Source organism: Trifolium pratense, linkage group LG7 (assembly GCF_020283565.1).
Source record: "Trifolium pratense cultivar HEN17-A07 linkage group LG7, ARS_RC_1.1, whole genome shotgun sequence".
Lineage (NCBI taxonomy): Eukaryota > Viridiplantae > Streptophyta > Magnoliopsida > Fabales > Fabaceae > Trifolium > Trifolium pratense.
Genome location: NC_060065.1, coordinates 15,050,560 through 15,077,079, shown reverse-complemented (window position 1 = coordinate 15,077,079; position 26,520 = coordinate 15,050,560). Strand labels below are relative to the sequence as shown.

The 26,520-nt window shown below is 31.1% G+C and overlaps 3 protein-coding genes across 3 annotated transcripts; 1 reads left to right on the top strand and 2 right to left on the bottom strand.

Moving 5' to 3' along the window:
- Positions 1–6,942: 6,942 nt before the first annotated feature.
- LOC123896750 lies at positions 6,943–8,739 on the bottom strand. The gene is made up of 2 exons (XM_045947115.1): positions 8,309–8,739; positions 6,943–7,715 (listed from the first exon to the last, which is right to left on the bottom strand). The coding sequence occupies exons 1-2, from the start codon at positions 8,629–8,631 to the stop codon at positions 7,229–7,231; spliced, it is 810 nt and encodes a 269-aa protein (XP_045803071.1). The 5' UTR covers positions 8,632–8,739; the 3' UTR covers positions 6,943–7,228.
- An 8,993-nt stretch (positions 8,740–17,732) lies between these two features.
- LOC123896748 (protein DYAD-like) lies at positions 17,733–20,929 on the top strand. Its single transcript, XM_045947113.1, has 5 exons — positions 17,733–18,364; positions 19,027–19,410; positions 19,515–19,632; positions 19,761–19,844; positions 20,250–20,929. Exons 1-5 carry the CDS (start codon positions 17,889–17,891, stop codon positions 20,832–20,834), a joined length of 1,647 nt encoding a protein of 548 aa, XP_045803069.1. The 5' UTR covers positions 17,733–17,888; the 3' UTR covers positions 20,835–20,929.
- Positions 20,930–21,497: 568 nt separating this feature from the next.
- LOC123896749 (probable glutathione S-transferase parC) lies at positions 21,498–22,883 on the bottom strand. The gene is made up of 2 exons (XM_045947114.1): positions 22,442–22,883; positions 21,498–21,948 (listed from the first exon to the last, which is right to left on the bottom strand). The coding sequence occupies exons 1-2, from the start codon at positions 22,754–22,756 to the stop codon at positions 21,604–21,606; spliced, it is 660 nt and encodes a 219-aa protein (XP_045803070.1). The 5' UTR covers positions 22,757–22,883; the 3' UTR covers positions 21,498–21,603.
- Between the last annotated feature and the right edge of the window lie 3,637 nt (positions 22,884–26,520).

Below are 26,520 nucleotides of genomic sequence, written 5' to 3'. Positions count from 1 at the left end.
TGCACACTTAAATTAAATTTTTAGTCCTTCCAATTGTTTATTAATACTTTGTTATCATCAAAACCTTAATAGATTTAGGGGCAAACTATTTTAAATCAATTTTGTTCCAACAATGTCCTTTCTCGAGTTAATTAACGAAACAATCCACAAAAGCATGTTCTAAGCTAAAGTAATATCCTATTTTCATGGAATACTCTAGTAGAACTCATTAACCACCATTATCTTATATTACTTCAAGCACCTTTAGGCTATTTCCATTCTTCAAGTGCTTATCCAATCCTATAGTTCCGACATCGATCCTTCATCTTTCGGTACTTCGGTCCACGTTTAAGATGTACCATAGTTGAGTGCAATCAGGGGCGATTATGCCGTCGGGCATGCCTGGCACATGTTTGGGCTGACCCAATTTAATTTTTTTTTGTAATAAAAAAAACATAAAAAAAGTAAAAGAAAGAAGAGTATCGTACTTTCACTTTCTCAATCTCTCTCAGTCTCGCTGCTCTCAGGGGCGTAGCTACGTTGGAGTGAGGGGTTCAATTGAACCCCCTGAACTTATAAATTTGTTCATATATTTTGGTATATTTTGAACCTTGAACCCTCTGAAATTTAAATTTTGCACCCACCAAAGAAAACAAAACACAAGAGAAGAGAAATGGAGAAGATGCAGACAAAAGAAATGAGCAACTAATGTGCAGAAAGCTGCTAGAAAGAAAACGTAATGGAAAAAGAAGTGAGAGCGGCGGCAACAGGAAGATGATGATATGAAGTACTCCCTCCGGTCCTTTTTATAAGGAACACTTTGAAAAAATCACACAGACCAAGGAAACACATTTAACATAGTTATTTTCATTTAATACTCTTATAAATTTAAATTTATTCCATGTTTACCCTTATTTAATTACTTTTTATTCAACTAACTTACTTATTTTTAAATTCTCTTTCATAATAAATAAGGGCATAAGTGAAATTGAACATTTAGAACATTTGAAAATTGGTCAAAGTTTCTTATAAAAATGACCAAATTTTTTTCCCAAAGTGTTCCTTATAATAAGGACCGGAGGGAGTAGTATTTTATTTAGGGTTTTTCTAACTAACCCATTTTGGACTTATTACTACCATGTGGGCCGGTTGTTTTTATTTTTGACTTTGGGCCAATTGTTCTGTGTTTATTTTATTTTCCTGGTACAAGGTTTGTGTGCTATAATTACATTGAACACAATTACATTGCCTACTAGTTTTATGTAGTTGCTATTGGTATGTTACTAGCAGGACACCCGTGCGTCCGCACGGGAGTCGCGGCGTTGCCGCTCCTGACTTGGTAAGATGAAATTTATTGGAAAGTAGATTAAAAGATAAAAAAATAGAAAGGATATAATATTTGGTAAAAAAAAATAGAAAAAGAACAATGGTAAAACTATCACAAAAAAATCTTAGGTCTCCGTATTAATATAGGAATATAAATATAGATAATGTAGAAATTATGAAAAAAAAATAGGCTAACTTATTAATATATTAGTAAAAACATAGGTGTTGAAAAATCACAAAAAAACTTATGTCCATGTATTAATATATGAGTATAAATATAGTCCCGTAAAAATTATTAAAAAATAGGCAATCGTATTAATATGTTAGTGAAAATATAGGTCTCGCAACAATCATTAAAATAATTAGGTCATCGTATTAAATATGAGTATAACCAGTAAAATTGTAAAAAAAAAAAATAGACAACTTAATTTTTATTTTATTTTTGTTAGAAACAACTTAATTAATATATAATTAAAAGTATAAGTCCTGTAAAAATCACACAAACAAAAAAGTTTCCATATTAATATATGAGTTTAAATATATATAGGTCCCGCATATGTTATAAAAGAACGGACAAGCTTATTAATATGAGTAAAACACATAGGTCTCCATGTACCCAAAAAAAAAACACACAGGTCCCTAGAAATCACACAAAAGATTAGGATCTCGTATTAATATATAATTATAAATATAGGTCTAAAAAAATTGAAAACTTCAGTAATAAGAGTAAAAACATAGGCACCCCGTTCTTTTTCAATATATAAGTCGCAAAAATAGTAGATTTTCATATTAATATATAAGTATAAATATAGATTTTGCTGATGGTATTGATGGTCAATCTATTCCAAAAAAAAATGGCCAATGTATTGATTACACAAAATATTACTCCCCCCGTTCTTTTATAAGTGTCCAGTTTCATCAAATTTAGCGTTTCTAATTAACTGCTCAGTTTGTGTTTTAAGGATACGATTTGTCAATTATACCCTTTGTCAATTATTATTATTATTATTTTATTATCTTTTTCAATAATTTTTTATATATATATTTGAAAAAATAAAGTTTTTCTTAAAATGAAATATTGTTCCTTTTTTTTTACGATAGGAAAGTTTGTTTCTTCCTTGTTATATTCATATTTAAACAAAATTTGTTACCAATTTATTTTTGTATAAAAATAAATTTATTTGAAAGAGTGCAAAAAATAGAATTTTTAGGTGAATTAAGATGAGGGCATAATAGGAAATAATGTGCAAAAATCCACTTTCTTAATTTAGTGTTATCATTCTAATTAAACACTTATAAAAAACGGAAGGAGTAAAATATTAAAATGGAATTAATCACCTCAAGAAAAATTTTAAAATATTGAAATTATTTACTAACTTTCAAATATGACACAAAATACCCATGAAAGTGATGATGTGTCAAATTATTAAGTAGGGGTAACATGAGATTTTCACATGTATCTTGTTTTCTTAGGTCCCTATATTAAATATATATATATATATATATATATATATATATATATATATATATATATATATATATATATATATATATATATATATATATATATATATATATATATATATATATATATATATATATATATATATATATATATATATATATATATATATATATATATATATATATATATATATATATGAGTATGAATATAGTCCCATAAATGTTTTTTTTCTTCATATATGAGTATAAATATAGGTACCGCAGATATTATAAAAGAACCGACAAACTTATTAATTTGAGTAAAACACATAGGTCATGCATAAATAACATAAAAATTAGGCTACCGTATTAATATATGAGTATAAATATATGACATAAAATATTAAAATATTAAAATGGAAGTAACCACCTAAAGAAAAATATTAAAATATTGAAATTAGTTATTAACTTTCAAATAGGACACAAAATATCCTTGAAAATGATGTATAGGATATATCGATGCCCAGTTAATAATTAATTTTTATTTAATAAAAAAATTGAATTTTTAAAAAGTGAGTTAATTTGAATTTGGGTTACATACAAACAAAATTGATTCCAAAAGGTTAGTGGTAAATGCATTCATATGGCTTAGTGGTAAATGCAATAAGAAGTGTAACTAAAAGGTTAAGGGTTCAAATCCTGCTGATTGAGAAATTTTTTAGCATTTTTTTACTAACTTTTTTTGATAAAGACTCAAAATAACCCTGAATTGATTATGTGTCAAAAAATGAAAAAGGGACAAATTTGGAATTTCATACGTATCTTCTTTTATTATATTGTAGATTCCAAAAATATAACAAATTAATTCACATGGCTTATTGGTAAATGCAATAAGAAGTGTAACTAAAAGGTTAAGGGTTCAAATCCTGCTGATTGAGAAATTTTTTAGCATTTTTTTACTAACTTTTTTTGATAAAGACTCAAAATAACCCTGAATTGATTATGTGTCAAAAAATGAAAAAGGGACAAATTTGGAATTTCATACGTATCTTCTTTTATTATATTGTAGATTCCAAAAATATAACAAATTAATTCACATGGCTTAGTGGTAAATGCAATAAGAAGTGTAACTAAAAGGTTAAGGGTTCAAATCCTGCTGATTGAGAAATTTTTTAGCATTTTTTTACTAACTTTTTTTGATAAAGACTCAAAATAACCCTGAATTGATTATGTGTCAAAAAATGAAAAAGGGACAAATTTGGAATTTCATACGTATCTTCTTTTATTATATTGTAGATTCCAAAAATATAACAAATTAATTCACATGGCTTAGTGGTAAATGCAATAAGAAGTGTAACTAAAAGGTTAAGGGTTCAAATCTTGCTGAATGAGAAATTTTTTAGCATTTTTTTACTAACTTTTTTTGATAAAGACTCAAAATAACCCTGAATTGATTATGTGTCAAAAAATGAAAAAGGGACAAATTTGGAATTTCATACGTATCTTCTTTTATTATATTGTAGATATTTCATCCCTCTTATTTGACTATGTTTTACTGATTTTTTCTAGTTATGCTTTGCTGGTTTTTTCTAGTTTGTGTAGCATCTTATTTAGTTGAGCTTTAATTATATTGGAAATATGGTTATACTCTTGCTTGTTGTTTTTTGTTTAAAAATTTCTTCCAAAATTAAATATTGAAAAACAGGGTTTAAATATTTCTATTTTCGAAATTTGGGTTGATAAAATTCCCTCCAAAAATTTGCTCAAACTCTCTCACATTCCTGGAGTCGCCACTGAGTGCAATAGGGTTGAATAAGAAGATCTTTGGAAACTCCACCAACAAAAGTATAAAGGAATGAATTTTGGAAAGTATGCTCTTGGATGAATTTCCATAACGCCAAGATGAGGAGAAAACAAAATAAAAACAAAATTGAAAATTAAACAAAACAAGAAATAAAACTAAGAAAATATATCAACTTTGGAATATATTACAAGAGTGAGAGATGATTTTTTTAGTGAGAATGAGGTCCTATTTATAGCATAAACGGCCTTAATTTCATGCATCTCAATGACCACTAGAGCATTATTAGAGATAATGGATGGTTAAGAGTGAACTGAAGAGACATAAAATTGCCGAATTTTGAATGTTGTTTATCAGCCGGCCACACCCGTTGTAAGCCTGCCACGCCCATGGTGTGACATCACGGGTCGTGTTGGCTCCTAGAAATGTGACATTTTGGGTGTTCAACTTTTGAATGACGGTTTCTTGACCCTTTAACTACGACCAAACTTGATTTGCGTTGATTTTTCACTATTTTTTCATTAGGATAATGCTTAAAATTACAAAAAGTTGCGGCAAAAATTAAACACACGAGCACTATATCAGCCACCCAAACCATGAGATGATTTCTGCCAAAGCCAAACAAAACCTTTTCAACTCTCTTTGTAGAACCGCCACGTATTCATTCTTGTGTTTCGTATGCATGTTTCATCGTAATAAATAGTCTTTTACCACCATAAAATAAGTCTAGAGACTCTAAGCAATCGCACCAAAATTTGGTATCCCTTATATATAATAATAAGCATGAACATCAACACTCGTATGACACTTGTCAACACGTGTCAAATATCTCATATATAGGTGCCAAACAAAATAATTTTTTCTTTAACTCTGGCACTCTTTTGAACCGGTGTCTGACACCTGTAAGACACTATACACACGTCAGATAAGTGTCCCAAAAAAAAAAATTCTCGTTTGTTTCTACTCTGCTTAGACACGTATAAGACATATCCACATGAATTAAAGATGTGTCGAAAAAACAATGTTGATTAACAAGAAATTAAAAACTTTATATTTTGATTTATAATATTTTTAACTTTTTCGATAATAAATATATAAATAAAAGATCAAATGATATCATATTTTGTTTTAATACTTTTTTATATTAGCAGTGTCCTTCGTGCTCGCGTCATGTCAAGAGTCCATGCTCTATAGATGATGACGACGACAACAAAGTAAAATTCATATGCCAAGTCATGATCACCAATTTTATTTTAAGGAGATCAACAAAAAAAATTAGCAATTAGAAGATTTGTAATTGCATAAAAAAAGAAGATTTTTACTGACACTCAAAAGCAATGAAAAATCATTAAAAAAGTAATTTAGATGTGAAAATGACAAACTTGTTTCCCAATCAAGTGGTATTTTCTCCTTCACCATAAAGTAGTCTACCAATATCATTCAACTCAAAAAGATCGATCTGTATAAATTCCATGTAACCTCCAAAAGGAAGTGGAAAAGAAAATGAGAACTCCTATACATGGAATTTTATCACCCCTTTGAATTTTCAAAGCAGTACTTGAAGAAACTACAATGAAACCAAGGAAAAAGGTGTAGTAAGGGACAAGAAACATGAAAACTTACAACAATAACAATCCTTTTTATGAAGTAAATCTAACAAGAGATACATTTGAGATGAAAGGTAACAAAATTTCTGATGATAATATGACAAGTAACATAAAAATAGTCCAAACTATAAGAGATGTTGCGGAAATGAGGATACGTCATAGCTTATGCAATCAACGAAGCGTGAACACAGACCTAGACACAACACGACCAAATGAGTTGTATAAAATGTGTCATTTGGGTGTCGGTGTATGATACGTGTCAACCACGGGACACGTCTAAAACAAGCAATGCTCGTACAAATTAGTGCTAATTTAATCACTGTTGTTTGTCTCAATAGGACATATATGGAAAAGTAATTCATTCAACATCACCAATTAAAAGGAAAATGTTTCAATAAGATCTTTGTATCTGACCAACACTAGTACAAGAAAAAATTGATACATGCTGATTTTAGACATAAAGAACACATAATAGTCGACGAACCCAATATTACAAGATGGTTTTCATATATAATTGAAACCTGGTAGTTCCCGTAAGCTTAAGTTCAGTTGGTAGGAAAATCACATTATATATGCAGGGGTCAGGGTTCAGCCCCAGACAACCCACTTATTGCCAATACATTTAAAATTATATATACATACATTTAAGACAGAATAACTCGAGTGAAAGTTACAACAGAAAAGACGTATGAAAACACCGCATAAAAATTGATCTGTTTAAAATGTGCCGATCTGATATAGTTCAACAAGTATATAGGGAACAAAAGACAAGATTCAATTCATCTGTAAGAGAATCAAAGTTAATTCTAAACTATAAAATTTTGAGTATAGCATATAAATCTACCTCATATATGTATAAACATAAACATACCAAACATATGAAGTTTCTCCATCTCTATCTGTATAGCATATAGAATGTGCAACTTGAACTCTTCTTCATCCTATCTATATACACTCTTGTCTATTGAGAGAAACATTTCATGCTACTAACCGAGTTCATTATATCTAACCTATTAAAATGTATACTATACATTGTAAAAGAAAACGAAACAATTCGCTAAGTGATCGGCCACTATGAACATGTAGCCAAACCATCTTGTGGTAATAACTGTCTTTCTTGATCCAATGTGCCCTTAACAGCCTGATAAAACTCTATCCACGAACAAGAGTTTGAATCCAAAGGACCCCATAAAAATGTTGGATTTGGACTTGCAGGGCAAGCAGTAACCAAATCCAAAACCGAAACCGGTTTCATCATCTTTTGAGGGAAATTGAATGCCAAATTATCAACTTTGTGTTCATAAATTTTCCCATTTCTATCCAATTTATACCGCGAAGTACCCTGAAATTCACCTTTAGCCTCCCATGGAACTCTAGGAACACCCCTCAAGTTCCACCTGATCAATATCACATTCTCTGAAGGCTGCCATATTCTGTATACGTCCAAACCAATCTCGCGAAACAAAATTCTACCATGAAACCTCAATGCCCAGAAGATCAATTTGTACTTTTCAATACCGGTAAATGTGTTCAAAGGGTCCAGGAATGTTACATCATCCCTGAAAATACCAAACCCAACATTAAAAATCCAATTTTTTTTCAATAAGAAAAACCTTAATTCCACATTAAAAACCATAAATTCACATTCAAAGGAAGAGAATTTAAACACCCAGATGAGAAAAACCTTAATTCCACATTAAAAAACCAATTATTTTTTTGTTTTCACCACCGGCCCACCGGACCGCTTAATCAGGTTCGAGGGTCATATTTCTGGAATCAAGTGGTTTCATCCCCTCCCGATCGCAGTTGCGGGGATCAAACTGTGGTCCAAGTCCAGCGCCAATCACCACTGGACCAACTAACTATTGGTATAATTGAGGTCTTTGATAAACCCAAATTTTCATTTTTGCACAAAAAAAAAAATCAATTTTTTTCCACTCAGAAATAACATAATTCCAATTAAAAATCATAAATTCACAAACAAAGGAAGATACTTTAAACAAACAGATGAGAAAATCACACATAAGTAAATGTTATAATTAAGGTCTTTGATAAACCCTATTTCCTAACTCAGAAATAACATAATTCCAATTAAAAACCATAAATTCAAATCCAAATGAATAAAATTTACATACCCAGATGAGAAAATTACCTATAAATATCATAATTAAGGTCTTTGATGAAGATCAAGGGCATATCCTCACGAAGGGTCCTAACAGCCAGACCAAGATTTAGATAGAATTCATCTTTCTGATGCTGATTTTGTTTATCTTGAGTAGCTAATGATGGTGTATTCACCTGAGCAACTTTTGAACTTTGAAGTGAAGAAGAAGAAGATGAAGTGAGGAATAAAGAGCATTGAGAAATGGGTTTTGAAGATGAAAGTGTATGGTGAAAGGGTTTGTCATTGAATCTTGATTTGGATTGAGATAAAAGAGAAAGATTGAGATTGAGATTGCATAGAGGAAAAGCCATTGAATTTGAATGCTGAAATGCAATGGTTTTTCAAAGATATTGGAGAAAGAGAAAGACAGAATGTGTTGTACAAAAATTTGAGGCTGTTGTTTTAGCATTTTGAGTGGTATTCAATGAAGCCATGAAATCAAATTAATAAAATTATATATTGGCTTTTTTTGTAATTTTACTTCTTCTCACGTGGACACGTAGGAGACATGTTTTATTCATTTAGTCAGACATTTTTTTAACAAAATTATATTTTCACACATGTTTTTATTTTTGATAATTTTTTGTATAATGTCTTATTATTGATGGTAATACACATGGTATTTAATTTAAAGTAACTTTAGTTGACAGCAATATTATATATAACATGCAGAAATTGAAATTTATGGTACTCTCATTTATTCATTATAAAAGGTGAAATTTTAATTACTAAATTACTTAAACAAAAAGATACATAAAATTAGTTTTAACAAATAAATTTGTTAATTATAATAAATAAAAAAGTAATTAAATGGAGTGTAAGATTAAAATTTTAAAGGGTGGGGTGTCAAGTTCAACTAGTTTGAGCTAAAAGTTAAAACAATTGGAGGTTCTAAGTTTAAACTCAACAAGAGAGAAAAGAAAAATATTAATCTAGCAACTAATTACTAACATGAATTGATTTTGAACACGCATTAGCTCAATTGGTAGTGGGAATATATTGAACACATACTTGAACTCAGGGTACGTGGTTCGATTCCCACAAAAGGCAAAAAATCTACTAGATATGGGAGTAGAGAAGATCATGAGATGGCAGTGTCGAAATCGCCTAAGATAGAGGCTCGGGCTGCTACAAAAAAGGTTCGATTGGTAATTGGAATGAATTGAAGTGAATACATACTTGAACCCCATGGTACGTGGTTCGATTTCCATAAAAGGAAAAAACTCTGATGGAGAGTGGAGTAGAGAAGATCGTGAGGTGACAGTGTCGGGATTTCCTAAGAGAGGGGCCCGAGCTGTTACACCTTCATATTTGGAGTGAATTTTTGCTTAGACCTCACACATGGTTAAGGCTATAAACATATTAAAGGATTTTTTTTCTTTCTATTCTATGTTCTATATTTTATTACAAAATTCATTATGTTTTTAGGTAGTAGTTATTTTTAGAAGATTAACAGTCTACAATTATTATGTGTTAGAACTTCAATTGTGAGGTCTTAAATAAAATAGATACAAATTAAAATCACAATTTATTTTACCTCCGTTAGTCAAATAATGAAAGGTTTCTTCTTTAAATTATATGATATTAAATTTGTATTTTTAATATAACAAATTTAAACGAATAATGTTCTTTTGTAATATTAATGAATGACAAAGTGTCATAAGTTGCATCCTTATTAAACTATGGTTTATACTATTGTAAAATTGAAATTAATGATTTTTCATCTTGATTGATAACTTGTTTATATAAATATTGTAATAATCACATGATGACATATAAAATATAGAATTTCTATGCCAGAGTAGGTCTATTTGTATTTTCTGGTAATCGGTCTGCCAAATAGATGTACATATGTCTCATAGCTCCGGTGTAAAAGCCACTTTTGTATCTTGTTTCTATAGTCACAATTTTACCATCTTTAATCTTGGTTGAACCTAATTTTTTATAACTTCCTGACATCCCGACAATATAGCCTTTCTCGTTTCCTGGTTTCTTTCCTTTTCCATATTTTGGTTTTGAAATATACAAAATCTTTCCATCCTATATTAATCAAAATATTATCATGTTTAGAGGTAATGAAGGATGGTTTATATGACTTATTACCATAATAATATAGAAAAACTAAATTGTTTTGCATAAGGATCATGACAAGCACACATAGTTTAATGAAACATGTGTGTCATCGAAAATCATAAAGATGATATGTATAGAAAATAAAATGATAGAATTATTTATATAAAATTAACTTATCTGTCCATATAATGTTGCATTAATGGAACTTGTATGCATATGAGCGGTGCCGTAGATGAGATAACCACCTCTTTTCATTATTTTTTTTATGCAATCGCCTCTTTCCATTGGAGTGTTTGCTTTCTCAATATGAGGAGGAGAGTTGTCTCTACCATTACTTGGTGGAACTGTAAACTCTACATGTAACGATCGAGTTCAACAAAAATGTACATATAAATTATGTTTAAAGAATATTGGTGAAGAAAAATTAATTGATTACTAAAAATTCTTAAAATTAAAAATAATGTTGAAGAAGAAATTAAAGTAGTGTTACTGGTCATTTGACAACTATTTCTAAATGGATTTGAACTTCATCCCTTGAGCTCACAAAGTAAAACTATTACCACCGCCCTAACACTACATGGACATTTCTTCAAAAACAAAAATTTCTTCAAAAACACTACATGGACAAATTAAGTGTTTTGAGAACTGCTTTACAACTTGTTTGATGTATGAATATGTTTTTGTTTTTCATTTTTACCTTTACAATTACATTAGCATTTATATTTATAAAAAATATATATAGTTAAAAATTATAAATAAATTAAACAAAAATGTGAAGAAAAAAAAACCATAAAAAAAATTATAAATAATTCCTCGTATACCTGACAATCATGAATAAATTGGGAACCATTTAGTTTAACATGATCAGTTGAATCAAGTATATAAAATCTTAGAGGAATTTGTTGTTGGTTCCGATCAATCCATGTTATTTTGTATCTCAAGACAAGCTTTCTCGTAGGTGCTTCAAAACTGTTTTGCAATTTGCACTGTAAATTATCTTGGCAACAAATGAGTCCTCTTATATAGCTTAGTTCGATATAATTTGATTTCACAAAGAAAAATATAGATGTGGTTCTTGTTTTTAACTTCATTTTCCGTTAATATTTGAAAGTTATATTTTTGGTCACTATAGTTTTCCAGAATTTTCATTTTAGTCCCTGAAGATTTTTTCCACACTTTTTAGTCCCTGAAGTTTTTTCCGTCAATGTTTTTAGTCTCTACTTTTCATTCAACTCGTGTATACTTTCACATTTTTGAATAATTTTTTGTATTCATGTTTATAATATTATAAAAACATCTCCAATTAAATTTTAGAATTTTTTAACATAAGATGAATTATTTATGAATTTTTATGTGCAAAAAACTAAAAAATTCATATTTAATTCATCTTTTGTTAAAAAAATTTAAACTTTTGTAATAGAGATTCATATAATGTATTAAACATGACCGCAGAAAAAAAATTTAAAATTTCAAATGGTATGCACTAGTTGAATCAAAAGTATGGACTAAAAACATTGACGGAAAAAATTCCATGACAAAGTCTGAAAAAAAAAATTCATGAACTAAAAATATATTTAACCATTAACCCAGTTTGAAATATTCAATCGATTGAGTTTTTTCAGTCTTACACATAATGCTTATTTGTTTTTTCAGTCTTACACAAATTTGGCATTGTATTTTTGGTTCTGTATTTGTCTATATAAATCTGATCCAGTACTAACTAGGTTTGTTACCATATTTGGATATCTTTTATATTATAAGCTTGTATACACAAGCAAACTCTAAACCTTAATTTGTTTTCCCTGTTTTCCCTCCATTTTATCTTGCAATTTTCATTAAAAAATAATACAATTTTGTGTTGACTAGGATTCGAACCTGCAACCCTTCAATGCAAGCCAATATTTCCAACCATTATGGCAAGAATACCAATTGTGATTAAAATTATGTGCAATAATTGATAAGCACCATCAATGATTTTTTTTCTATCGGATCATAAATTTAGAGAATAATTATCATGTGAGATTTGGAAAGTTATTATCACGTGTAATTTGGAAAGTTATTATCAAACTCAATTCTACTAAATCAATTTTTTTTGCAATACAACCAAACACAACCATAGTCATGTCACTAATCACATTCATTATTTTGTTTTTAATATTGCAGATTTAATATTAACCGATGATCAATTGATATAATATGCACTAGCAGACCAATTGTGATTTAAATTATGTCCACAAAGTGTTAAGCTCCATCAACTTTCATAGGAAAGATTTTATACGACAATTAAGCACCATCAATTTTCATTGCACAATTTAAACAATTAAAAACCGATAATCTCTTATATTATAAGCTTGCTAACATAAGCTAACCCTAAACCAAATTTTTCCCCTCATTTTCTCTTTCTTTTTATTGCAGCTTTATATTAAAAATATACAGATTTGTCATCGAACCTGCATCTCTTACTTACAATAAAACCTTTCAACCGCTAAAACATGTGCTTCAATTATGAAAGAATTTAGGAATCCTAATATGTTAACCCTGTTTTTCAATAAATTTGAACGGCGGAATTAATCACAATTTTTATTTATTTATGGATGTCTACTTAAGTTTATGTTCTTGATTACGTCTTTAATTTTTTTTTTAACCTTTAATTATCATCAATTTTTTAACATTTAGTTATCAGCATTTTTTTTAATAAGTAAGCAAAATGATGGGGTTCAAAAATTATTTAAAAAATATATAAAATATAAAATAAGCACATAAACAAATATAGAATAATTAGTCCATGAAATTCCCTATACTACTCTTATTGAAAATGCTCTTAGAATTTTTGTATTTTATTTTTTATTGTTACATATTATACCTAATTAGACTCATGCACCGCATGGGTCAAAGTTCTAGTTTGGATTCAATGAATGCTTATCGATCAATGACATTGTAGACAACACGCAATCAAAAAAAGAAAATGACATTACTGTGAAAGTAAAAGTAATACTACTCATTGTACCAAAAAAAAAAAGTAATACTACTCAGTTTCACGTTGATTTCAAATTCTCATTTTTGCATTGATTTCAAATTCTCTTTGTCAAATATATTTATCATTAATTTCACTTACTTTACTTGGTTTCAATGAATGTTATTTTTCCTTGTATGAAAATTAGGTTAATTTGAGAAACATTAATTAAATTATTTGTTTAGTCAAAAAAAAAAATTAATTAAATTATTTGTTTTATTTTTCTGTGTTGAAGTTTTTTCCGTAAGTGGTTGTCAGGATCGAGTTTTTACCTCAACTTATTTTGCTTAGGTAAACTCGATACGTAAACTTGACTCGTAAAATCGTACGAGTTTACCAAAAATTAAAATAATATTAAAATTATTATGTACATGACATATATACTAGTATAATACTATAAAAACGTCAATATTTCAAAATATAAACTTAATTATAAAGGCAAAATATACCAAATCATCATATAAATAGTATTATGTTCATAAACTTGTATTATCCCAACAAATCATATAAACGTTCAAATAACAATCTAGATAAGAAGGTTTGTAAGTTTCTAAAATCATTAAAAAGTTAAAGTATACAAAAAAAACGAGATTTACTCTTTTCAAAAGTTCAATTCTACTAGAAGGCTACACATCATATCTTCGTTGATGTATTCATCTCCAAAATCATCAAAAAAAAATCCATATGATAAAAAAATTTCAATATTAGAATCAAAGATCAAATTCATTGAAGGTGGAGCTGAGAAAAGTAGTTTATTTCTACAGTTAGACAAAAAAAAATTGGACCAAAAAATGAAAATGGGTTTTTAAAGGTAAACTCGCAATCACAAGTAAACTCGTATGACGAGTTTACACGATTCCAGCGAATTTGACCGAGTTAACTCAATGTAAACTCATTTTATCTCGAGTTTACCAGAAAATAAATTTACATCTGATTTAAGATGTTTTTCATATCTAAAAACTTAAAACACAATTTTAACAACAATTTTCGTAACAATTTCTGTGATGATAATTTTAAGCATGATTTGTGATTTGGTATTTATTGTTGGTGAAATATGGTGTGTTTTTGGTTACACTGCACTGCACTGCACACACGCGCTTCATTCTGTTGAAAAAGTGCGTGTTTTTACAACGCGCTGGGTCCCTCACGAATGTGCATTGCACGCACGCTTTCCGCTGCTGGTCGTTGAAGTTGAAGATAATAAAAGACCAAAATTCAAAACAAATAAAATAAAATAATAAAAGACCAAAAATACAAATAAACTGCATGTACAGTACACACAGTTGGTCCACACGATGCAAATATTTATTTATTTATTACTATGATAGTAAAATTTAAAATAATACTAGTATGGTTGAAATAATGAAGAATGATAGTTCTGCATTTTTTGGAATGATTGAAATCCAATATTAATAGGAGAGGAGACAGAATTTATCATGCATATGTTGTGATATATGATTGAAAATGTGAGATTAAAGCCATGTTAATTACTAATTAGAACCAAAATTGTGTTCTTCATTATTATTATTATTATTATTAATTTTGGTGGTTTCAAAGATATGAGTGACATGTTGGTTCACCAAACCCCGACTAAGTGTCACGCGTTCTCCAAGTTCGAAGGAATTCATTGCCCAACTACCTACTCCTTCTGAAATTGTGTTATTGGAGCCGAGCCAAAAATGGTCGTTAGTGGACACCTACCACTTTTCACCGGTTAGAGAGACCCTCTTTAATACATTAAGAAAAGAAGTTCATATGGGACAGAAAGACCCGGTCATAGGAACTTAGATCGCCTACGCGCTGGTAAACGAAAACCACTTCGACCGGATCAGAGTAAACAACAATGTCGAATCATGCCGCCCCTTGCCTTGAAAGAATTCACTTGCGGCCACCAGCTTTCATAAATTCAATCAATAGAGGGATCCGCTGCTTACTGCTCACGGAAACATCCAACCTATACTATAGTCAAGTCGTCCGCCTATCTTCCTCTCTTCTTTCTATTTATCTTATCAAATTTTTGGGACAAATTCAAGGTGAAAAAAATGGGGTTGGCTAAAGCTAAAAAAAGGGAAGATATGATAGCTGGTGGGTACGCCGACTTCTGCATTTTTTTAGGTTATCGAGATTGATTATCAATAGCTCTTTTTAGTGGGGAGGAATAGTGCAGGAATGACGGTTCTTAGACGAGGGAATCGTTCCTCTCTAAAAAAAAAAGGCTAGAATGAATGCTTCTATCGATAGATTTTTCACTTCTGCATATAAAATTGTTTTTTGCCTCACCATTTCGCCCTTATTATATAATGGGTTGTTTGGTTGGAATCCGTGTGATGGTTCGAGAGTCAAACATTCTTCGCAGCCATCTTCGGCCTTGTGTTAGAAATGTCCCGCGGGACTGAGTTAGCGGTCGAGTCGTTTTTGGTAATTGACATCCATCGCATTAGTTTCAATTCACATGTTACCATTCATAGTGAAGTAGCCCTCTTTATGTCTTTGTGCCTTAATCTATCTATCAAAGTCCTTCTTTGTCTATAGCTCGGTTCAGTCCCCCACGGTCTGCTTTGATTTTATCGGGTAGTGTCGGCCCGCATTAGGGACCCTCGTGCGAGCCATACAACGTTCTCAGGCAAGAACAACTCTTTTCTTTGAGCTCCCTATTTAGTTCCTCCCACCCCTGATGTTGATCTCGCAACGGCCCTCTAGCATGTCCTCATATCGCGTCCGTCACCACTACCACAATAGATTTAAGAACCGTAAATAATTTTTACTCCAATGCACTAATTATATATTATATTTATGTTCTGAAAATGTTTATATACTTTTTAATTTCGACAAAAAAGTTATATAATGGGAAAAATATTTTTTGCTGAACTGACTCTTAATATTTTGTTTTCTTTTACTCAACTCTTCATATATTTTATTACTTTATTTCATCTCATCTTGAAAAATTGGCAACTTATTTATATTTTTGTCATATTTGGGCATCGGGTGAATGCACAGTAAATTTTTAGATACGTTATTTTAATAGGGGATGAATATTCTTTCAGTAAAATTCAATTTTACCTTGTAAGTAAAATTCCATTTTATAATCTTTTTATTTTCTCTATTATATGGTTTTGGAAACAAAGGTAAAAATGTGACATTGAATAAAAAAAAATTGTTGACACAAGAAATGACAAAATTATTGAAAACTCACACACATAAATTGGGGGTGATCGGTGATTGAACCCCGATCATGACGTTCATCACTAGCAATTTCGGTATTTTTACCAGTTGAACTAGAATTTCTGGACGACATTGAATAAATTATATACCTCAAAATATTTTAAAATATTAATATAGAAGAAATGATAATAATAATAATAATAATAATAATAATAGTAAAAAAATGAAGAAATCTTAAAAACTACTCCGTAATTAGGTGAATTTACCAATTAATTCCGGTATTTTTAATTTGTTAGGATTTAGTTGTGACCCTTATATTGAATCAGGTAGAGAACCACGTCCACGTCAAGGACAGTAAAAGCAAAAAAAAAAAAAAGTCATTCTTCTCTTTTCACCATTCAACTTGTACGTTAGGTAATAGAGACTCTTGCATAGATACAACTCCAAATAAAATATATTTGGGCACACTCACGTACGTCGTCAAGGACTTTCTACTCCCAAATATGATTAATTAATAGATATAACTCCAAATAAAATATATTTGGGCACACTCACACACATGTTAGTCACATCACTTACTATTAATTAATCATTTTACTTTCTACTTTTTTGAATTTACGTATGTGTGTGCCTAACATGTATTATTTGTGGTCGTACCTAACCAAGTATCCCTCTAAGTAATATCCCTTTAAATTTGCATTTTATAACCTTTGTTAGCCTCTAATTTTCATCTCTAACTTTTTTTCATTAACTAATGATGACCTTCAACTCATTATACGGTAATAATTGTCTACTAATACAATCAGTTTGTTTTTGTTAATCTTGTTATATTATTTATAGTATAGGAGTATTTATCTATTATTTCCTTACCTTTATTGTTTCCACATTTCTAACCAAGGTGTCACTTTTTTGCCACAAACTGTGAATAAATATTTCCAGGACTCTTGAGGACTTTAAAGTGGGTCGATTTTATAACCATTCCAACACTTCCACCCAATTGCTCTGTTCAATTAAAATGTGTGAGCATTGTAATGGTATCTCTCTCTCTCTCTCTCTCTCTCTCTCTCTCTCTCTCTCTCTCTCTCTCTCTCTCTCTCTCTCTCTCTCTCTCTGTTATATGCAAATGTATTTTCAAACACTTAACATACCTCTAAAAATATAATCTTTGCTGGGTTTCATATACTGAATGTTGAAATCTTTCAGGTATGTGACAAAGTTGAGCAACAAGTATATCTGAGGTATCATCCACTCTCTTTGCACTCACTTCAACAACAAAACCTTTGGTAACAAAATCACTGCACTTGACGAGAAAAGTACATAATGGGAATCGAATTTGCCATCAAAACTCTTTGCAGAAGCATCAAAGCAGACGAATTTGCACAAAAAAGAAGAAACTCATTGGTTTCCAAGCATGGTTCATGTTGGTTTCAGCTCAAGTTCACTGGTATGATGCAATGGGGCCAACGCCGCCATGTTCGGTTCCTTGGTCGTCATGAGGACAAAAAGCTTCAATTTTTACGTGAAAATCGTAAGGAAAAAGGTGTCATTTTTGAACGAGGGGATAGTAGGAAGAGGAAAAACAACGTTGAAGATGAAATGAAGGGTGTAAAGGTGGCTCCTTTTAGGGTATCGGATTCGGAGCCGAGGATGACTCGTCGATGTAATCAACAAGGTGTGAGTAGTAGCAGTGTTGCTAAAAAGTCTAAGAATGAAGTAGATGACACCAAGAAGCAGCAACTTGTGCTTTATGGGAAAAAGAAGGGGAAGATATTAATTGATAGATGGTGTGCTAAGAGGTAAATGGTTATTTTTGTTCAAATAAATATCTTGTTTTTAGTTTGCTGCAGAAATTATCAGTAGGATGGGTGAATTTGGTTTATTTAATGCTGCACTCCTGTATTAATTAATTTGTTTAAGAGCTGATCAAGGTTTTAAATTGTGGCCGCAGTATTGCTGATGCGGTAGCTTTAACGTCACGCCGCAATTGCAATGTAATTTAAATTTATGCCATATTCGTTCTAATTTTGTCATCAAAATATTAAATTTATGAAACTCAAATACTAATATGCATCAGATCTAATGAAAAATCTTACTTTTAACAATATATCAACAGTGTATTTTAAGCATTTTTGAGTCCGTGCTTATGAAATAAACTTAGACTCTGCAACGGTGGGTATATAGTGTAGTGGTATAGCGGTGTCATTCTATATAGTTTGTGAAATTTCAATATAATTTCACGCTGCAACAACCGCAACCGTTACCGTATTGACGACCGCAATTTAAAACCATGAAGCTGATGCTTTTGTCTCTGCACTTCACCCTAATTTGTTTTCGGTTTGCAATTTTGCTGTGTTGGTTTATCATTCTTATATCAATCTAATGTATAGCGTGAAAACTCATAATCTTGTATGGTTTAATAGGTGTTAGTTATAAATGTTTTTACCTTGTACATTTGAAGGTATAAGTCGGCAGAGGAGAGTGTGTTGAAAGTTTTGAAGGAAAGAGAAGCTGTGTATGGAAACCCAATAATGAGGTCAGACTTGAGAAAAGAAGCACGAAAGTATATTGGTGACACAGGTTTACTTGATCATTTGCTGAAGCACATGGCTGGAAAAGTGGCACCAGGAGGGGTTGAAAGATTCCGTCGGCGACATAATGCAGAAGGTTCAATGGAATATTGGTTAGAGAGTGCTGATCTTGTTGACATTAGAAAGGAATTGGGTGTCCAAGACACTTACTGGACTCCTCCCCCTGGATGGAAGCCTGGAGATGGCATTTCACCAGATCATGTTAATAGTAATGAACTCAGAATGATAAGGAATGAGATAATTAAGTTGAAAAGGTATGGCTAATTTCATCCATTTTTTAATGATTAGATGACTGATATCATCGGTTATTATTCTATTGATTCTGAGTCATTGGTTACTTTTCTTGATCTGCAAAAAGAGAGATGCAGGAACTTGCATCAAAAAAAGAAGAGGAAGCATTGGCCATTGTGGCTACTCCAACTTCTTGTTTGTCAAGTTTGAATTGTGAGGACTATGGTTCCCAGGTTTCTAAGCAGGTGAGGGGAAGCATTGTAGGCACATTTTACTGCTTAACTACTTACATGAATAGTAAAGTTGGGATTAGGAGCTCACATGTCATATAGATACCAGCCACTTTTGATAACTCTTGTCTTTCATACTACAGGATATTTATGTGGACTTGGTTCATAGAAAGGCTAAAATTGAAGAACAACTAAAGGAAATTTCTCTGGCTATGAGTGTCATAGAGGTAACATAAACTCTGTAGTCTGTATTTAATTGACTGCTCACAGATTGAAATTTTCATTGCAAAGTAATGATTGCTTTGTATTTTCCCCTCAAAAATCTATATATTTTGGTATAGTGTACCTAAATGGATTTTATATATGCGTGTGATCAAGCCAGTGTGTGTCGTATATAGTATAGAGTGTTAACCGAAGTATAGAAAAATGCGGGCAGATTTGCTGCTGTAAAAAAATGCCACAATTTTCACACAGTTTAGATTTTGGACGGTCGGAGCTAACTTGTACGGATGAGATCATTTTATATGATTTTATATCTTTATCAACTTGAGCCGTCCAATCAATAATTAACGACCGAGATTAAAAACTGGGAATGGTATTTTCTTGTCACTAATGAAAGTCAATTAATGCAGGATCAACTGGGAATGCTGAAACCAGCAGTGATAGAAGAACCAATAATGTCAGAATCATCAACACCACCAGCATTATTGCTTGGACCAGCAACATTGGCACAAAACATTGGAGAAGAGACAAGTGAGGATGTGAAAGGTACTAATGACAAAGAAACAAAATCAGCAGACAAACAAATGGTACTAAGCAGCAAATCAGAGCTCAGGGCAGCAAAAATAGAAAGATTGAAAAGTGGTTTCAAAATTTGCAAACCAAAAGGGACCTTTATGTGGCCAAATATGAGTGTATCTCCAAATCTATTGACCAACCTTGATGAACACACTATGGTCCCAACACCAACCTCAGCTTTCAAGCTTGTCACAAAATCTCATACTCAGAACTTGTCCTTACTTAATCCTTCTTCTCCTATTATTAAGCCACTCGCTGCGAGGCGCACTGTGAGCACTGCTACTTTGACATATGTCACTGGACCCTTTTCCCCTCATCTTTCTCCTCCACTAGAAACTTCAAGGTCCAAAATCACTACCACCATCACCAAGAGCAGTTCATCCATTAACCTTAATGAGAGTCCTCTGGGCCGAGAGTAATGCTGCTGGGAAAGTCCTGACACATAAATATATACTTATATAGTTAATATATATATATATTTGAAAGAAACCCCACCAATTTTGGTAATAGTAGATTGAGCCAACTTATAGGCTGTGTGGGTGACTGTTTTTGCTTGTTTGGCATTTTATGATTGAAGTTAGATATTACAATTATGTGCAATTGAAATTGCAAAGAGAACTTTAATATTAAACAAGCCAAATGCTAAAAGTTTGACTGTGTGGAAAACTTTGCAACTTGAAAGTGCTTGAGTTAGGATTGTGTCTTCATTTTGTGTGTTCAAAGTTTGCTACTGCTGAACCAGGAATCTTGCTATCGAGTGCCCCCGGGGAACTCTTTAAGCATCTTAAATAGTAAGTTTTCATGAAATTTTTATCAAAATGTGTGAAGTTAATGCATTGAGAATTTGAATGTTTAACTCTTTAAATAAATAATTTCGATAAATGGAATGCTTAAAGAGTGCCTCAGGGGCACTTGTTAGCATTTTCCTTTAAAATATCATATTTACTGCTTTAAAACAAAGGTAGGAAATCTCCCCTTTTCAAATGTAAATTTTGCACAAAACATGTCAAAACCTGCAAAATTTGCATAACCATATTTGACAGTTTACTTATGGAAATCAAGATGACAAGACCAAACACTAATAGGAAAAACCAAATTGCTTAGTTTAGTTACATATTTTGAACCCAATTCAAGAAAACAAGACCAACAACAAGTTCAATTTCTCAAAGATTCCAAACTGTCTTATGATCAATCCAACTGAAACCTCTTCCTATAGTTAACAACATACTCATATGCCTCTTTCTCATCAGCAACAGATTTGGAAACACTTTCCCTCTCCTTGCATCTCTTTGCCCAAGCAATCAACTTATCACACTCTGCCTCTACTTTGAAGTTTCCTAATTGTTCATAAGTATAAAACCAGCTATAGAAAGGGATCAAAGCAATGTCAACAAACCCAAATGTGTCACCACCAAAATAAGGCTTGTCTCCAAGGACATTCTCCAATTCCTTTAAGGCTTCAATCAACTCCTTCTTTGCCACTTCAATCTCATCTCTCTTTCCAGCCCATATTCTTCCCCCAACATCACCAACCTGCATTTTTTTAACACATGAAAATGAGTTAATATTAATGTATTATGTTTGCACAATGATGCAATTTAGTCTTTAATAATAAGGATATGGAGAATATATCAATATATGATTGTGGTATACTAGTTTCTTGATTTGGATCCTTGAAGTCGGGGATTCCCTGCACATTTGAGACATCGGTGGTCATTCATCTAACTATCTAGATTTAAGCTCGTTTCTTTTGAATTATAAAACAAAATTAAAATCTACATTTTTTTTTAGGACCGTCCAATCTTGATCAAACAGTTACCGATGTCTCGAATGCATGAAATACTGATAGCATATATTCATTATGTCTAATTAAATTAAAAAAATAATTATTCATCCATTGAATAGAGAAAACAATAGAAAAACAAGGTATACTCATCATGTTGTTTAGTTCATCAATAAAAATTGATTCATTCTAAAGTACAAACAATACAAGAAATTATATGTTAGGTATCCTAAAAACACTTACCTTCTTGTTGACAAAATCAGCCCAAAACTTAGCTTGAGCTCTCTGATAAGGATCTAAGGGCAGAAATGGAACTCTATCATTCCAAACCTCATCAATATACTCAACAATAATGATGGACTCACAAATAGGTTTTCCCTTATGGATAAGAACTGGAATCTTCTTGTGAATTGGGTTCATTTCCAAAAGCATTTGGCTCTTGTTCTCAAGATCTTCTTCCTTGTACTCATACTTTATACCTTTTTCAGCCAATGCTATCCTTGCTCTCATACCAAACATACTAAGCCATTCATCCAACAATATCAATTCTTCTGCCATTAATGTCAAAAACAATCACAGAGCTCAGTGAATTGGAACGAAAAAGACTTTCTAGATAATGTGTTTTTCTTTTCTTGTGGATGGAAAATTTGTTGAAAATGAGATAAAGTATAATAGTCTTTATGGAATTATGGAATAGTTTCGGTGTATTTTTGGTTTCAATTCTGGAGTTGCCATAATTGATTCTGGATATGTAGAATGAATTATGACTTGTTTGGTTCCTCAAAAGTAGAATTGATTCTGCCTCCAGAATGGATTCTGCTTGAAGCTAGAAATTGTAGCTTCTCATTCTAAAATTGATTTTTACACTCAAATTCTTTGTTCAACTCACTTTTGTATGAATATATCCAAATATAAATCAATTCTATCAAACTTAATTTTATCAAAATCAATTCTGTCAAACTCAATTCTATCAAAATCAATTATATCCACCGCAGAACCAAACACATACTCAATCATTCGAAAACTTTAGCATACATTTTTTTTTTCAATGAGCCGAAAATAGAATCTATAGCATACTATCCAAATTTTTCATCGGTCACTTTTAGCATACATTTTTTATTATAATTTATACTATCACTAATACATTAATATGTGCCATATATTAAAAATGCAAATATAGCATTTTTTTAAAAATTTATATATTATAATTTTGTAAATATTAATTGTTTTTTATTAGATATCAATTTTAAATACCTTAAAATGTGACTATGACCCAAAAAAAAATTGTTTGTTGCGGTAAAAAACCACTTGTCCAAACATATTTTTTTCAAAATATTTTAGACATTAAAAAATTTTGAAAAATGTTTTTCAAAATGTCCCTTTATACAAAAATGGTTTGAATTTGTTATTGTATACCAAAAAAAAAAACACAACTAATAACACGTTGCCCATATGCCGCTCCATGAGCAGTCTTATCTTGGGCAGCCTGATGATTCAAATTGAAGGTGAACCATTGCTCTAGATCACAAAGAAAGAAGATCGCTTGATCTCAATCTGCTAGAAGAAACCACTAGACTATCAATTAGTGGTGTGAATGATAAGTAATGAAATAAATAACTGATCAAACTTAAAAAACATAATCGAAACACGAAAGCTACGCATAAGAGTTTGATTGTGAGAAATGTTAACACTTTTTCTTTAGATGTAAGAAATAACCTTTTAGTTTTCCATTTATGCAAGGAGTATGACATCACCCATTATATGTCATTGTTTGTACATGTATTCATTGTACCGGGGGAATAGTGTAATCAACTTAGCATTGTTTGTATAGTTGACTACAATGGCAAACTTTCCAAACAAGCCCTTAGATATTGCTTGGGGTCATATGGAAAATTATGAGTTTTTACGACCCTTTAAACTTGTTTTCATAGTCCACCCCTTGTGTAATCTCCATGTAAACTTTTTACTACAAGTCTCCATTAGAATGTATTTTTCTGCCAACTAATAGGCATATACAGCTCTACGATTGTCGTGAAACTTATGCACCTATGGTCAAATTTAACACCATCAATGTGTTACTTCCCAAAGATTTTTGAAGGGATAGATGTGCTCCAAATTCGTGAAGTTGTTGCCACTAAATCTTCTTCATATAGCATTATGGAAGAAGTTTGACAGCACCAAATAACAATTTTTAACCTTAAAGTTTTAAGTTTTTGTCAGCTGTCAATGACGGTTATAACCGTCTCCCTCTATATAAGTACAAGGCTTTAGCGCCAATATACAAAATTCTATCACTTTTCACTTCACTCCTCACTGATCACATACTAACTTGAGCGTTAGAGTGCTAATAACATGTTTTGCATGTACCTTCCCCGCCGTGAACTATCATTCCAAAGGCCTAGCCACTATAACAGCCTCGAGCCTCACCGTCAGAGTCATTTGGTTTTGATCTGCTTAGAGCAAATACTATACCTCAAATTCTTGGTTAATTCCAAGACTTATAATGGTGGTGTAACTAATCTTTGTCTAATCAAACCACATATGGGAGAGATGGACAAGACAACTAAATGTATGCTTGTTATCGTGATGAGTATCCAAAAATTGTGATGACCCATTGTGATTTTGTAGAAGCTACAAAGTGTAGCTTATAAAAAATAATAGTAGATCATCGTAATTCTGACATATCTACCGTAATATCAAACATAGACTAGTGGTTTGTCAATCAAACTTACAACACTTGTTTGATTTTACAATACTCGTGTGTTAAACAAATTATATAAATGGAAATGGTTTTGCATCCAAAATTGATTTTACTTGAATTTAAAAATAATAGCTTCACATTATCGTTCAACTCACTTTTACATGTATGTATCAAAACATAAATCACTTTAACTTTAATTCAATTCTAGTAAGAATCAATTTACTAAAATCAATTTATTTTTGTCAACTAAAAAACAATTTTTCTTTTAGCATAACCAAACTTACATGTTTAATACTTTAATGTACTTCCCATTTCAACACTGTCTTATTTTCCCTTCTTTTTATTATTCTGGTTGAGTCCCTCTTATTTTTTCTATTATTATTACTATTTTTTCACCAGGAAAACTAAAATAGAAATAGGAGTTTTTTTTTTTTAATTATTTAGCATAACCAAACTTACATGTTTAATACTTTAATGTACTTCTCATTTCAACACTGTCCTATTTTCCCTTCTTTTTATTATTCTGGTTGAGTCCCTCTTATTTTTTCTATTATTATTACTACTTTTTCACCAGGAAAACTAAAATAAAAATAGGAGTTTTTTTTTTAATTATTTATTTTTATAGATAGACAAAATAACAATAATAATTAGAAACTCACGAACATAAATGGAGAAATAGATGTTCGAATTTCAACTAGGACATTCAACCTAATAATATTGACTTATGAAACTTGGGATAATCACAAGTAGTAGTTTAATGTCTTCGACTCTCGGACAATCATGTAAACAATGAAAACACTAGCATGGTACTCCATCAAATTCCAAAGTAACCTTGACACTGCATATCAAACTGCCCAATACATCAAGAATTAATCACCGTACAACTTAATTTTAAAATATGACAAGAAATGTTATTTAGAATCGAAGGAGAGATATGTTAACACTTGGAAGACGAAAGATATAATGAAATTTGAAAGTAGGTCTGAGACGAAGGACGTTAACAGTTTTGAGCTAAGAAGCACAACTCTAACACGGACATCGCGATACGGCACCGATACAAACACCGTTAATGTGAAAAATATAGGACACTGACACCGCTACATATTTATAAAAGATATAAACTGAGAGTCAAAATATATACATGTAAATCTAAGTTGAGCAAGTTATTTCTTAAAAAAAGTTCTAAAACAACATATGATAATATTTTACCTTTACTTATCCATCTACTATCGAAAAAACTAAAAATATTGTACTTAACATGTAATGTCTTCAATCTCTCATTGATCAATATTGTTGTTTCGACACATGTTTAACACTTGTATATATGTTTGATACGTGCCTAATTAGAGTATAAACAAAGAAAAAATAATTTTTTTTGACACTTGTCTGACACGTATTGTACGAGTGTTTTATAGCTGTCAGACACCGATCGAATGAGTGTCAAAGTAAAGAAAAATTGAGTTTTTGTGGACATCGATCTGAGCTATTCGACACGTGTCGTACGAGTGTCGGACACCGACACGTGTAGGGCACTGCGACATGCCTAATCATAGAGATTTCCGTGTTTTATAGGTTTTGAGTTCATTTGGAAATTTTATTTCATTGTAAGGGTAATTTGGTC